Source organism: Carlito syrichta, unplaced genomic scaffold, assembly GCF_000164805.1.
Source record: "Carlito syrichta isolate Samal-C Ts95f unplaced genomic scaffold, Tarsius_syrichta-2.0.1 Scaffold309682, whole genome shotgun sequence".
NCBI classification, from domain to species: domain Eukaryota; kingdom Metazoa; phylum Chordata; class Mammalia; order Primates; family Tarsiidae; genus Carlito; species Carlito syrichta.
The window spans coordinates 304,892-320,443 of record NW_007253778.1 but is presented as its reverse complement, the minus strand read 5'-3'; the positions used below and the strand labels follow the sequence as shown (position 1 = coordinate 320,443).

At 43.4% G+C, this 15,552-nt stretch overlaps 1 protein-coding gene across 4 annotated transcripts in view; it reads left to right on the top strand.

Annotated features, from left to right (window-relative positions):
- The window catches only part of PPFIBP2 (PPFIA binding protein 2), a 157,708-nt gene that overhangs the window by 130,650 nt on the left and 11,506 nt on the right, over window positions 1-15,552 (top strand). For 3 of the 4 annotated variants that reach the window (XM_008067521.2, XM_008067523.2, XM_008067522.1), the window contains 3 exons: window positions 5,463-5,601; window positions 7,135-7,273; window positions 7,871-7,999. In XM_008067521.2, the coding sequence (XP_008065712.1) occupies window positions 5,463-5,601; window positions 7,135-7,273; window positions 7,871-7,999 (407 nt within the window). Of the gene's footprint in view, window positions 1-5,462; window positions 5,602-6,671; window positions 6,705-7,134; window positions 7,274-7,870; window positions 8,000-15,552 lie in introns of all 4 variants that reach the window. The other variant, XM_021717324.1, reaches the window with a different exon arrangement.

Sequence of the window (15,552 nt, the reverse complement as noted above, 5' to 3'; positions counted from 1 at the left end):
TTAAAAAAAAAAAAAAAGGCCGGGCACAGTGCCTCATCCTGTAATCCCAGCACTTTGGGAGGCCAAGACGAGAAGATTGCCTGAACCTGGGGATATGAGACAGCCTGGGCAACTTGGTGAGACCCTGCGTCTACAACAAATAACAAAATTTAGCCGGTTGTGGTGGCGTGTGTCTGTAGTTCCAGCTAATTTGGAAGGCTGAGGCAGAAGGATTGCCTAAGCCCAGCAGGTTGAGGCTGCAGTGGCCATGAGTGTGCCACTGTACTCCAGTCTGGGTGACAAGAGTGAGACTCTAACTCAAAAAAAACCAAAAAACAACACAGAATTATACTCAGTCCCCACTTAATGAACAGATCATGTTATAAAAATTCCATTAGAACTGATTTTCTCCAAGGAAGCCTGTTGTAGAAGAGAATTAAGTTTCCAGGTCGATGCACAAATGTTGAGCCCATGATGAACTGAAGATTTGTGTCATTGGCATGATTTTAGCCACACCCAACCACCATTTATAACATTATATGGGAAACATTATCATAAGACCAGTGGCGTTTCCCTTCTCTGTCCACTGCCTCCACATTCATGAGACACAGGGCCTCATTGCTTGCTGACTTCTCCCTGAGAGAGTTGTTTTATATTTGCACATTGATGTGGTAGAATGGGACATCTCTGCTCTTCCAACTCTGCATAAAAGGAAGATCTTTTCAGCACCTCTACATCTATATAAGGGGCTTCTCTGCACTTCCATATTTGTAGCAGGTGGTGTTTTAATTGGGCAGCCATTCCTTGGGCCATCTGAATTGTACAGCAAAGGTCTTCTACCTGCTCCTCTGTCCAGGTGCTCTGGACACATAGCCCCTTAAGTCTGGGGTTCACATGGTCCCTTGGTAAATTGGGTGACAAAGAGTGAGACTCCAACTCAAAAAAACCAAAACAAACAAAAAAACATGCTCTAGGTTATTGACCATAATCACACTCTTGTACAACTTAATCATTTCTGCATGGCCACCCCTCTCACACCCACTACCAGGGAGGACCAAAAAAAAACCCAGAATTATCTTTTGGAGGGCGGGCCCTTTATAGTACACTCAGTATTTATTCCTCCAGAGCAAATGGTCAACCAAAGTTTGTATCTGGAAGTTTTGAGAAGATTGCGTCATGATGTGCAAACGAAACATCCCGAGTTGTGGCGAACAGGCAACTGGTTCTTCCATCATGACAACGCACCTGCCCACACAGTGCTGAGTGTTCAGCAGTTTTTGACCAGAAACGGCATGACCTCCATGCCCGACCCTCTCTATTTACTCAGTCTTACCCTGGGCAACTTTTTTGTGTTTCCCGGGATGAAAAAAAATCTTCAAAGGGAAACATTTTGCCAATGTGGAAGAAGTGAAACAAAAAATGGCAGAAGCACTTAAAAGGCATCAAAATTGATAAGTTCAATAATTATTTTGAGCAGTGGCAAAGGCATTTCAGTAGGTGTATTGCATCAAATAGAGAGTACTTTGAAGGTGTCTGAAATTTAGACATGTAAGAATAAATACACAATTTTTTATAAGTAAATTCCGGGACTTGAGAGTCCTCCATCATACAACATTGTCCCCCCCAGGACCATTCCATGGGTGCAGTAATCTTTCTGCAGCATCCCCTAACCTTGGTGTCTGGCCTTGCCTAAACTGGTCCTGCTTTCTATGACTGAGGGCTCATTACATTGTAAGATACCCCTTGGGTTCTTTTCCAGCTGTCTATGAGACACATCTTCTGAGCTTCCCTAGAATGAGCATTCACTGATCCTGGCACTCCCTGTGGAGCTCATGGAAAAATTCAGTCTCCCCTACTCCTGACAGCTCTGTAATTCAAGTTCATCAAGCCCTCTCCGAGTGTTCCATTCTCTGGACTGAACATCATCTTATGTGCATGGATCATAAGCCTCTCCTATTCAGTCTCCTTAGGATCAGCATTTGTTTCTCAATGTAGTCTTTAAGTTGTGCCCTGGACCAGACTTGAGTGTAATATTCTAAATGTAGTCCGACCTGTGCCTTCCTTGATCTAAGGTCTGCTCTTCTAGCTTGCAGTGATATTTTCTGTGCTTCTGTTTATCCACTCTCCACTGTGTGCCAGACCCAGTGCATATGTTGTGTTATTTCTTGGAAAACTGAAGCAGGAATTGTTATTCCCATTTAGAAACAATGAAGCAGAGGTTCTGAGAGGTGAAAGAGAAAGAGCTTTGCTTGAGTTGGTATGATTCAAGCCTGAGCTCTTCCTACTCTGGCATGCTGCTTCTCTGTTCTAACTAAAAGCACCTGGATAATCAGTTCTGTGCTGCTCCCCTTCGCTGAATTTTCCTTTTTCCACAGCCAGGGTTATTCTTTTTGGAGACAGGAGGAATAGAACTGGAGTTGAGCATGCCTGTTTCTGCTGTGTCATGTCTGACTTGACATTACACTGCCTTCTCCAGCAGGGCATCATTCCTTCCCTACTTTTTATTCTGGGCCTGAATAGAGCTCAGAGAGCCTTTTCTAATATCCTTGGTTCCTTTTGAACCCCATCCTTGGGTTAGGGATGTGTTCTTTTTTGTATCTCAGCTCCTCAGGGATTTCCCGGAGTGACCACCTGACATTCTTGGCTGTTTCTGCCCTGCCTTGGGGGAGCAAGTGTGATGATACAATCGGAAACCATTTTTAGAGAGTCCACTCCCTGCCTCCATATGCCCTGTATAATATGGAGCCTGAAGTCTTGCCCTTCAGTTCTCTCAACTTTTTGAACATTGCCTTCTCACAGTGGTTTCTGAGTCTGACAGCATCAGGATGAGGTACTTGCTAAAAATCCAGGCTCCTGGCCGGGTGTGGTGGCTTAGCCTGTAATCTCAGCACTTTTGGAGGCTTAGGCAAGAGGATTGCCTGATCCTGGGGGTTCGAGACCAGCCTGTACAATTTGGTGAGACCTCATCTCTACAGTAAATCACAAAAACTAGCTGGGCGTGGTGGCGTTGTGTCTGTATTTCTAGCTACTTGGAAGGCTGAGGCCACTGTACTCCAGGCTGGGCAATAAGAATAAGACTCCAACTCAAAAAAAAAAAATACAGGCTCCTGGGTATGCTTCCAGAGAAGTTGATTCAGTGTGTGGTGCCGGGAATACATATATTTTACAAGTGCTCCCAGGTGATTATGAAACAGCCATTTGGAAACTGTCCGTCTTGGCCACATGTCTGATCATGTCTAATCTGTACCTCATGGGCCATCACAAACTTGAAAATCTCATGGTTTCATTTCTCAAGGTTCTAATTACTTCTGTTTCATAGGCCAATTTTTTCAAAATTCTTTAAGAATTTAGTGTCTTCTTCCCATACCTCTCCTTTCTGAGCTATTTATAGAGAGTTATATTCGCTGTTCAACGAATGAACTTAATTTCAAACAATCTCTAGGACATACATTTATAAGAAAAACAAATTCAAAAATATATTGGACACTTGGCTTTTGGCTAAATGTAACTTCAAAAGATGTATCAGTCACACATTTTCCCATTACGTTCTGACTTGCTGGTTTGAAATGTTTTGTCTTTCATGTTACTTTTCTTCTGGGTGTAGTCAAGTGTTGAACAGTGGATTCCCTCAGTGAAGTTGCTTCAATTTTTCTTTCCTTTTATTCTTATTCTCGCAGTGCATTCCACTGTTTTCCCTCAGGTTTGCAGATTTAGGGGCCATTATATACTTCTTGACCAAATAAGTCTATTCTTCTTCCTTTTTTTTTTGAGTCAGCATCTCACTTTGTCACCTAGACTAGAGTGCAGTGGTATGCTCACGGCTCAACTGGCTGGACTCAAATGATCCTTCTGCCTCAGTCTTCCAAGTAACTGGAGCTACAGGCATGCGCCACCATGCCCAGCTAATTTTTTTTTTTTAATTGTATAGATGAGATCTTGCCAAGTTGCCCAGACTGGGCTCAGGCAGTCCTCTTGCCTCAGCCTACCAAAGTGCTGGGATTATAGGTATGACCCATCATGCCTGGCTCTTCCTCTGTTAATCACCTTGTTTCTTTGAGACCTTTCTGTGGCCCGCTGCACTGAGACTGTACCTCATGTAGACTATGATCCTAAGTTCCTAACAGAACTCTGTGGGCATATGGTCCTCCCATCATTTCCTGTTGTCATTTCTCCCAATTTTATGTGCATCGCCTTGCTTTGCCTTAACATGATGTTTTATAAATAACTATTATCACAATATAGGTTTTTTTCTTTTTCTGCTCCACATTTTAACTTTAATCCCCTTGCTGTAGCGTAATCTTCTCACAGAAAAGATCCATATAATAGCCAGGCACAATGACTCCTGTCTGTAATCCCAGCACTTTGGGAGGCTGAGGCAAGAGGATGCCTGAGCCCACAGGTTCGAGACAAGCCTGGACAACTTGGCGAGACCTCATCTCTACAGTAAATCAAAAAAATTAGCCAGGCATGGTGGGGCACGTCTGTAGTTCCAGTTACTTGGAAGACTGAGGTGGAAGGATCACCCAGAAAGGTCAAACTGTGGTGGCAATGAGTGGGCCACAGCATTCTAGCCTGGGCAATGGAGTGAGACTCCAACTCAAAAAAAATTCATATCATTTTTGCAGTTTGCCAAACCCTTGAAGAGATCTGTCATTGTCTGGCCTGAGTAAGTGTCCTAATTAGCAACATTGGCTCTGCTGACCACATCTTCTCCTCTCTTGTAAGAGTGTGTCTATGTGTGTGTGTGTGTGTTTGTGTGTGTGTATGACAGATAAACCACAGGTAGCTTTTATTACAATTCTGGTTTGTGTTTTCAAACAACTCAAAGGATAATCACTGCTGTTAATTCATTGAACCTCTGAACACTGCACCAAATAGCAATCCTCTTGGCGAATGTCTTTACTTCCTGGTTAGAGGTAGTCATTACAGTTGGCCCTGGATTTGGGCTTGACTCTGTCCCTGTCTTACTGTATGGCCTTGGAACTCTTCCTTTCTTGGAACTCTTGTCTCCTTTCCTGGCCTAGGCTAAATGATCTTTGAGGGGTCTTTGAATCGACCTAAGTGAAATGGCTCTTGGAGAACAGGGAGTTGTTCTTTTTTTTTTGAGTTGGAGTCTCACTCTGTAGCCCAGACTAGAGTGCAGTGGCCGCTCCCGGCCACCGCAGCCTCAAACTGCTGGGCTCCGGCGATCCTTCCGCCTCAGCCTTCCAAGTAACCGGAATTACAGGCACACGCTACCATGCCCAGCTAATTTTTTTTTTTTAATTTATTGTAGAAATGAGGTCTCACCAAGTTGCCCAGGCGGGTCTCGAACCCGCGGGCTCAGGCAATCCACTCACCTCCGCCTCCCAAGGCGCGGGATTACAGGCTGAGCCACAGAGCCCGACTGGGAGTTGTTCTTGAATCCAAAGATTTCCTACTGGATTTGAGTCTGAGATGGACAGCCAATTCAGTATCTCGCTCTTTCTCTCCCCTTCCGACAGGACAACCCTTTCCTGATGGAGCACAAATACCCCACGCTCCCTGGGAAGCTTTCAGGAACCACACCCAATGGAGAGGCTGCCAAATCCACTCCCATCTCCTGTCAGCCTGAAGCCACAGGGAGCAGCTTGCAGAGGCTGAGTGAGTGTCCAACCCTGGGTGGGTGGCCTCTGAGCAGTGTCCTTAGCACTTGCAATGATTGTTTGAGATCCCTGCCCCTACCGCCACAGTCCACAGTCGGAAAACAGTAGAGATAGATGGCTATACTTTGGGGTGGTCCCACCTCTAAAGGGCAAGTGGTTTCCTAAGCCCAACACTTCACAGTCCCAGTAAAGACGGGTGTGTGCCCCCTACTTCTTTCCAGCTGCAGTTACCCCACTCTCATTTTCCCTTTTCTCTCTTCCTTTCTTGAACTCTTTCCTGTTCTTCCCAGTTTTCCTCTTTCCTTCCCTCTTAGACATCCCCTTTCACCCTTCTTGTCTCTCCCTCTTCCTTCCTCTGTCATTCTGATCTTCTCTCTCCTGCCTCTGCCTTCTTCTCTGCAGCCTCCCTATTTCCAGTAGGAGAATAATATATTCTCCAGGTAAGAGCATTTCCTTAGACAAATGGAGTCAATGTCCAGTGGACAAGGATGTCAGTCTACAGATATTCTTTTGGTGGTGAAGATCCAAAACCCCAGAGACCTTATGCTGCTTTTCATTCAAAATGGGCCATCTTTTCCCACCAGAAGCCAGGAGGTTCAAAGTGTCCCAGGAGGGAATATTCTGGTCCTGGCAGAGTCTTCCTACCCCTGACTCCTGAGTCCTAGCTGTCCCCTGATCCAGGTCATATGTTGACTTTATGAAAGCCAGTTCTACCCTTGGCTGCAGGACCTTCAAATTAGTGTGTCCTTAGTGACACTCAGACTGGACTCCATAAGTTTTGGGTCATTCTGGTCTGAGCTAAGTGAGCCCCGGCACCTGTACAAGAGCTGCATATGGCCCAGTGTCTTCAGCCCCTACTGTTCTCCCTCCCTGGAGACCTCCTCTCAGTCATAGTCACCACTCACCCAGTCCTTCTTCATGGGATTATTTTTTTCTTTCTGTTTGAGTTTTTCTCTCTTGCTTGATGACACTTTTGTTTATTTCTTTGCTTCCCCATAACTCTGTTGGGCTGGACTTTGGCCTCTCTTGTTTCTTCATGTGGCTTCTCTGCTTCTTGGTTGGCTGGAGACCGTGGCCGGAGTGCCAGTGCCCCCGTATTAGGTACTGTACCCATTCCAGGTGAGGTGAAGAGTGAGAATGCCTTTGTTTCCCTACCCTGATGCCTCCCCTTCCCAAAAACTCAGCCAAGGTCCCAATCCTGCCTGTGTTCCCACATCTCCCTCTGAGAAATGAGAACAAGCTCCTTGTTGGAGTCATCTACAAGTATTTGAACACCCAATCCTCAGAACTTGAAGACATTAGTTCACCCAGATTTGAAGCATTGAGCTCACTGATTTCTCAGGGAGAAAGTTTAGAGTGTGCCTGAGTCCCTATTGGGCTCTGGAATTTTGGTATGGACTTCTGTCCTGAAGGCAGAGCTGGGCAAATACTCTGGACTCCAACTGAAGGATGGCCCGGGCTTGGGGGAGAAGGGTTCCAAATGTCATGTCCTTGCTCTCATTTATATATCATTTCACTCTTCCAACCTCAGGAGATACAGAAAGCGGTTGGGACAACACTACCATGACCAATGACCTCTCATCCACTTCGGGTACTGAATCAAGTCCCCAGTCTCCTCTGACACCAGATGGTAAACGAAGTCCCAAAGGCATTAAGAAATTCTGGGGAAAGTAAGTTGGTGCTGATGATTGTAATTGTATTGCTTGGAATTAATTTTCTTCTTGACTGGGCAAAGAGTCTACACAGCCTCTGGTCTATCAGACATTGAAACAATAGTAAAAACAGAGCTTCTAATGAAAGACATTCGTTAAATACAGTCAGCTGCCTTAAGTGTCATTCATTCTAGGCACACCTTGAACAGTCTCTGCAACTTGCACTTCATGGGCTTTGGGAGAAATATGGTTGAGAATAGATTCTTCCTTCTTAGGAGTCAGTCTGTGTCTTAAGAAATTTTTTGAAAAGTCTTTAAAAGCAGAGTACTTGCTGACCCAGTTGAGCCAGAAACTGGGGCCTCCTACCAGGCATCAAATTTCACTTTGACCTCCATGATGTGTGACCCAAATGCCAGAGGCAGGATTAGAATTCAGGCTTGAGTCTGGCTGAGGATCTGTCACAGGTTGTGATCCTTGATCTCCAGGGAAGTATGGGGAAGCAATACTGACCATAGTCCCAGGTCTGGTCTCCACGGCCTTGCAAAGGAGGGAATACATTGACTCCTGGCTTTCAGGCTATCCCCTGACTTTATCTATGGATTCTTCTCCACACAGAATTCGGAGAACTCAGTCAGGAAATTTCAACACTGACGTACCAGGGGTGGCGGAGTTTCGACGAGGTGGGCTCCGTGCAACTGCAGGGCCAAGACTCTCTAGGACCAGAGACTCCAAGGGACAGAAAAGGTAAGTCTCCCTCCGATCTTTTCACAAAGAGCTGTGTGAAATCCTGGCCAGGATGGCATGGGGAAGGCGTGCTGGCTGTCCCAGAGCCTCCAAAGATGGACGGCAGGAGTTCTCAGTGCTGAGCTCCTAAACTTGCCCGTATAACACGTGTACATGGTGCTCGTGCTTACAGGTACCCTGAGATAAGGACGAAGTCCTATAGCTGGAGCTGGCTGGGTTGGGAGGTGGGCCTTTGGGCCTCCCTGGGTGCCTCAACAGCTTTACACGCTTATGTAACCCATTCTCAGCAGTGCTTTTGCACACTGGATTGAGAAACCCTGGTATAGCCATTAAGAGCACAGATTCTAGAATCCTAAACCTGGATAGGAATCTCTGCTTAACTTCTTCCTAGCTGTGAGCCCTAAGCCAAGTTATACAACCCTCTATGCTTCCATTTCCTCATTTGCAAAGTGGAAGTCAAAAGCAAGTAAAGGTTTTATGACAATTACATGAGCTACTGCCTTGCTATCTGCCATTCAAGGGTCAATATCCTCTAGTATATCTGAGAAAGCCTCGTCTCTTACCTGCCTCTGGGTCAGCCCTTTCCCTCCACACAGAACATACAGAAGGATGTGGTACCGCCCACATCTGCCATTATCCCTCATAATCCCACTGTACCACACTTCCTGTAAGACGTTAACCAAAGGGTTGGCACTGGAATAAAAATGGGAAGTTTCACATGACTGTTCCCATCACACACTAATAGAAAAGCATAGAAAATGTTAAACTTTGGCTGGGCACAGTGGCTCACGCCTATAATCCCAGCACTTTGGGAGGCCAAGGTGAGAGGATTGCCTGAGCCCACGGGTTCAAGACCAACCTAGGCAACTTGGTGAGACTTCATTTGTACAATAAATGAAAAAATTAGTCAGGCATGGTAGTGCATGCCTGTAGTTCCAGCTACTTGGAAAGGCTGAGGCAGAAAGATCACCTGAACTGAGCCGGTCGAGGCTGCAGTGGCTGTGAGTGTGCCACTGCATTCCAGCCTGGGCATCAGAGTGAGACTTCAACTCAAAAAAAAAAAGAAAAGAAAAGAAAAGAAAATGTTAAACTTCTCCAGAGGTATCCCTGGTAAACACCCTCCGGTTACTAACTCTACCCTTCTTTCTTTTGACCTCCCTGCTCTGAGAGTGTTCCTTCAAGTCTTACTCCTTGTTTTGGGGAAACCCCTTTCCATTTTCTCTCCCCATCAGGCAGTCCCTCTATTACATTTTCTCCAGCAGAATATTTCCTAAAGTCTCAGTTATTCAGCCATGAGCAGTATTTGTGGGGGCCTTCCACAGGACTGGATTGTGGCATTCTAAATCTAACCAAAATGTGAAAAGTAGTTTAACTCTCATAAGTTTGATTCCCTCAAGATTGCCATATACTAGTGCAAAATGCAGGTGATTACTGGATAAGATGGGCACATCTCAAATATTATTTCTCAAAAATAACATAGTCTGGATTCCAATTAAGGATGAAGAGCCTTTCCCTGAATGCATCGTATTCTTTACAGACCTGCATTCCTTGTGGAAGGGAGCCTTAGCTTATTTTGCACATGGATATGGTACTCCCCTTCCCTGGCTTGCCAACCTCAGGCTTCTAGGCTTTTTTCAGTCCTCTGGGTTTATGAGACACAGGACCTTTCCAGATTCATTTACGCTTTGATGGGTATCTCCAGACCTGTATTACACACCAGATGCCTTGAAATGAAATGTGAGAGCATGTAGACCATTAGCTTTCAGAGGCTAGACAAGCTAAGGATGAGGTCCAAGAAGTCAGAGACCAATGCAGAGCCATGAGAAAGTGAGCTGAAGAAAACTCACCTGTGTATTCCATAATTAGGTATCACTGGTTTACTTAGCACTTTTTTCAATGTAGATGTTGCTTGTTTTTTCTGATTTTTCTGAATTGAAAAAAGAAAACTATAGTAAGCTTAGATGATTCATCTTTGTTCTAATTCTGGCTATTTCTTTAAAGATTGATTCTAGAAGGGGAATCATTGGCTCAGGGTATAAAAACTTTTTTAAGATCCTTAGGCGTTGGCTCTAGATTAGGACTGCTTGGTTAGGGAGCCATTTGCATTTTACCAGTCACTTTAGGGTATGAGGCAACCAGAGTTTGGAACTTTTGCCAACAAGAAGACCTGCAGTTCCAGCCACTAGGCTGTTTTGTTTGAATGCCTTTGTGCTTTGTTAACCCGAATAATGGATGATAAAGGGAGTTAGAATGAAGAGATTCTGATGAGATTGTTATACTTATCATAACTAGCTGTGGTAACAAAATGAATTTGCAATGGAAAAGAAAGACCTGCATTACTAAGTAGAAATTTGATACAATTGTACGCTAATATCCTCTGGTATTAAAAGTTTATAGATATTTAGATATAGCCTTTAAAAAGCATTATTATAAGCCGGGCTCGGTGGCTCAGCCTGTAATCCCGCACCTTTGGGAGGCTGAGGTGAGTGGATTGCCTGAGCCTGCGGGTTTGAGATCCGCCTGGGCAGCGAGACCGCATCTCTACAAAAAACCAAAAAATCAGCTGGGTGTGGTAGCGCGCACCTGTAGTTCCAGCTACTTGGAAGGCTGAGGCGGAAGGATTGCCGGAGCCCAGCAGGTCGAGGCTGCGGTGGCTGGGAGCGGCCACTGCACTCCAGTCTGGGCGACAGAGTGAGACTCCAACTCAAAAAAAAAAGCATTATCATTAATATTCTTGGAGGAAAAGTGTTTTGTTACAGAAAGCCTCCAGGCTTTATTCCAATGAAACAATTGCTTTTTAAAATATAATATTTGATAGTAATATTTTACAGAAACTCTCTGTGATTCTGGAAATACAAATTTTATTGTCTTTTTCCTCCCTGGCCAAGGTTTTGCTGATTTACATTCCAGTCAGTACTGCTTATCTTTGTCAGCTTTAATTTTTTAAATTTTTCTTTGCTTGACTTTCTCTACTTTTACAGACCTCCAAAAAATTACACTTTTACTGGGTAATTTAATTTTCATGTTTGTCAGTTTAACTCTTTTTGTCTGCATTTTTGTCCATTATTACTTAATTAAAACATCTTTCTTATAGATTTCTGTCTGTTCTCTCTATATTAAAATATTAAGTCATGTCTAATCATTGTGATGAAATATTTTTAGATTTGTGGTGGAATTTAACTTTTGTGATACTTTGATACGTGGAATTTTTATATTTATATATAATAAATACATCTATATAATGAGGTTCATCAACTTTTCCTTTATGATTTTTTTCATTACTTTGTTTTAAATTTTCTTCCATGATTTTTAAAAACTGTATTTGAATTATCTGTTTGGGAATATATTTTAGTATGTGAGCTTATTAGAAGTTATTTTTTGTCTGCTTATTTCTAAGAGAAAACAGTAAAGTATAATGTTCAAGGCAAACAGTTTCCAGAGACACACAACTGGATCCCATCTTTCTGGAGGGTTTCTTTCTGAGTTGGTCTACTGAGTGTGTTGTCCTTCAACTCTGGTTTTATGACGGGTCTCCAATTAGACTACTTCCCTGCTTTGGGCCCCCATTTTATTGTCTTTTCCCCATATTCATGGTTGGTCAGATTTATCATAAATGGAAAGAAGCTTAAGCTTCAAGGGTCCTCACTTGTATGGGCCCCTTCCAGGGTCCATAGAGGATCATTCACTGTAATGACAGGGCCAGGTGTCTTGAAAATCTGCATAAGTAAGGTGTTTTAAACAATACCATGTTTGTTTTGTTTTGTTTTTTAAGTTGGAGTCTCACTCCATCGCCCAGGCTGGAATGCAGTGGCACACTCATAGCCACCACAGCATCAGTCTGCTGGGCTCTGGCGATCCTTCCACCTCAGCCTTCCAAGTAGCCAGAACTACAGGCATGCTACCATGCCTGGCCATTTTTTTTTTTATTGTAGAGATGAGATAACACCAAGTTTCCCAGGCTGGTCTCGAACCCATGGACTCAGGCAGTCCACCCCCCTCGGCCTCCCAAAGAGCTGGGATTACAGGCTGAGCCATCGAGCCTGACCTAACAATGCCATTTTTAAGACTCTGACTCTTTACTCCAACTTTCCCTTGGTCTACACTGTCCCCTATATCAGATGATGTTGGAGTAACCAGAGGGATTTTTTGGGACTGGCTAAGGGGACACTGAGTTGGGGATCCATATAATTTGAATTTAGTGGGATATATATATATGTGTGGCTTGCAGCCATGTCATGTTTGGTTTAGTTAACTAGCTTTCCTAGTGTACAAATGACTTCCAGGATTATTTCTGCTTACTGTGCTAATTTACCCAACACTCTGTAGTCACTAATGAAGTGTTTATAATTATAAATGTGCCATGTGCTCTCCGCCTACCATGGGAATGGCACATTTGATAAATCTTCATTACATCATCTTCACTGCAGTTTGAAAGGATGTTTTGGAATTGGTCCAAAAAAAATAAAAATGTTTTGGTTGTGTTTGAAAGGGAGCTTCTCTATGATTTCTAAATTATATCCTAGCATGTTCAGCCATGTCACTAGCTGAGAGTATGGAAGACCCTTGAACTGAGAGAAGCTGTGAAGAGGTGCAGAAGCTGGGTCTGATACTGTAGGAACAGCACAGTAGAATGGAAAGACTGCTAAAGATGGGGACGAGAGCTCCAGGTTGTTTTGAAAAGGTCTATAGGATAGAGGTTTTCATATGATCACAAAAACACTTTTTTCTGCTTCAGAGCTTAAATGTCACTCTGATCTATAGAATGCTTGTCTTTTCCAATTTCCAGAAATAAGAAAATGAATAAAATAAAAACCAAGTAGAAGATAAAAGTTATAAAATGAGCATTGAATCGAGACAAGTTACTTTTCACATTAAGGAACAATTTATAAACAAAAAAAATTCCAGATCATACCAAAAGCAGTAATTCGCTAAGAGCAAGAAATAATCTTTAAACAGAAGTAGTAAATATGTTCCCACATAGTTGTTCATATAAAGTGAGTCATATGAATGCATTAGAAAATATTGAAATTTCTTGCTGATTTTACATGATATACTGACATTGACAGAGATAACATAAAACTCAGGCTATTGGCTGGGCTCGGTGGCTCAGCTATAATCCCAGCACTTTGGGAGGCCAAGGCGAGTGGATTGCCTGAGCCCACGAGTTCGAGACCAGCCCGGGCAACTTGGCGAGACGTCGTCTCTAAATCAAAAAATAGCCAGGCGTGGTAGCATGCGTCTGTAGTTCCGGCTACTTGGAAGGCTGGGGTGGAAGGATTGCCAGAGCCCAGCAGGTTGACTCTGGGCTCGCTGTGAGTGTGCCACTGCACTCCAGCCTGGGCAACAGAGCGAGACTCCAACTCAAAAAAAAAAAAAAAAAAAAAACTCACGCTACTGCCACAAAGACACAGAAGACACAATGGTTCATGAATATTATCAATTCAAAGAATGTTAGACCAGGCGCGGTGACTCAACCTGTAATCCCAGCACTTTGGGAGGCTAAGGCGAGGGGATTGTTTGAACCCAGGGGTTCGAGACCCACCCGGGCAACTTGAGGAGACCTTGTCCTCTACAATAAATAAAAAATTAGCCGGGTGTAGTAGCGCCCACCTGTAGTTCTGGCTTCTTGGAAGGCTGAGGCGGAAGGATTGCCTGAGCCCAGCAGGTTGACACTGGGGTGCCTATGAGCATGCCACTGCACTCCAGCCTGGGCAACAGAGTCAGACTGCAACTCAAAAAAAAAAAAAGAAAGTTTAAGATTAGTCACTTAGTCACAGCATTAGAAAACTTGAATGCTATGTAGTTTTACCACTCACGTATAAAGAACACTTGCTAGAGGTTTTCCTAAATTTAAATTAAATGATCCTAAAAATGCACATGACAATACCAATTATAAATTGTGAAACCAAAACTTTTTTTGTTTTAAAATATTATCATAAAAATATATATTGGCCAGGCATGGTGGCTCACACATGTAATCCTAGCACTCTGGGAGGCTGAGGCAGGAGGACTGCTTGAGCCCAGGAGTTCGAGACCAGCCTGGGTAAAATAGCAAGACTTCCTCGTTTCTACAGAAAATAAAAATAAAAAAAAAATTAGTCCACTATGGTGCCTGTAATCCCATCTACTTGGGAGCCTGAGGAAGAAGGATCTCCTGAGCCCAGGAAGTCAAGACTGTGGTGAGCTATGATCATGCCCCTGCACTCTAGCCTGGCTGACAGAATGAGACCCCGACTCAAAAAAAAAAATAGGGAGGGAGAGAGAGAGAGAGAGAGAGATGGATAGACCAGTCATGCTAAAAAAAAGAATGATTTAGCCATCTGTTCTCTTAGAAAATATTAAGGAGTTGTAGACATATGAAGAAGCACTCAAAGATTATGCATTGAAAATATGAGGGTAAAAGAGTAATACAGAAGTATAAGTACTTTCTATCTAATAAAATGATTAATTTTTCTGGATTTTAGCCAGGCCCGGTGGCTTACGCCTGTAATTCCAGCACTTTGAGAATTGGAGGCAAGAGGATTGCCTGAGTCCAGGAGTTCGAGACTAGCCTGAGCAACTTGGCAAGAACTCATTCTACAATAAACTAAAAAAAAACATTAGCCAGGCGTGGTGGCACATGTCTGTGGTTCCAGCTACTTGGAAGGCTGGAGTGGAAGGATCACCTGGGCCCAGCAGGTCGAGGCTGTGGTGGTCATGAGGATGCCACCGTATGCTAACCTGGGTGACAGAGTGAGACTCCTACTCAAACAAACAAACAAAAATTTGTATTTTATGATGATTTTTCAGTTTTGCTAAATTTGTAATTTTTTTGTGATTTGTTTTCCCTTTCTAAACAAATAATCACTTTGCTTCTAACTCTATATTTAAATTTTATTCTTAAAGAAGACACCCAGATTTTGTGAGTTCCAGGCCTTATAAAACTTGGATTTTCACCAATTCAGGACCCATTAAAACCCAGGCTCCAGGCCATGCACAATCAGTTCCTACCCCAAGGTGTACATCATCTCTAGCATTTGTTCTAGAATAGTACTTTCTTATTATTTTGATCCTTTAAGGTATTCTCTTACTTTAAGAACAACTCAGCCAGGCATTCAAAAATATATTTATTTTAAAATTCTAATATGTTAGAGGTATTTTCCTGGAAGGAATCCAAATATCTAGTCTTTAATATCCTATAAATCGCTGAACACGGTGGCTCATGCCTGTAATCCCAGTACTTTGGAGGCGGAGACAAGAGGATCGCCTGAGCCCAGGGATTCAAGACCAGCCTGAGCAACTTGGTGAGAACTCGTCTCTACAATAAATAAAAAAATTAACCAGGTGTGGTAGCACACTCCTGTAGTTCCAGCTACTTGGAAGGCTGAGGCGGAAGGATCGCCTGAGCCCAGCAGGTCGAGGCTGTGGTAGCTGTGAACATGCCCACTGCACCCCAGCCTGAGTGACAGAGTGAGACTCTGACTCAAAAAAAAAAAAAAAAATTCCATAAATCCCCACTTATTTTTGAAAATGAATATAAAGTTGCTCTGTCAACACATACTCTCTCAAACCAA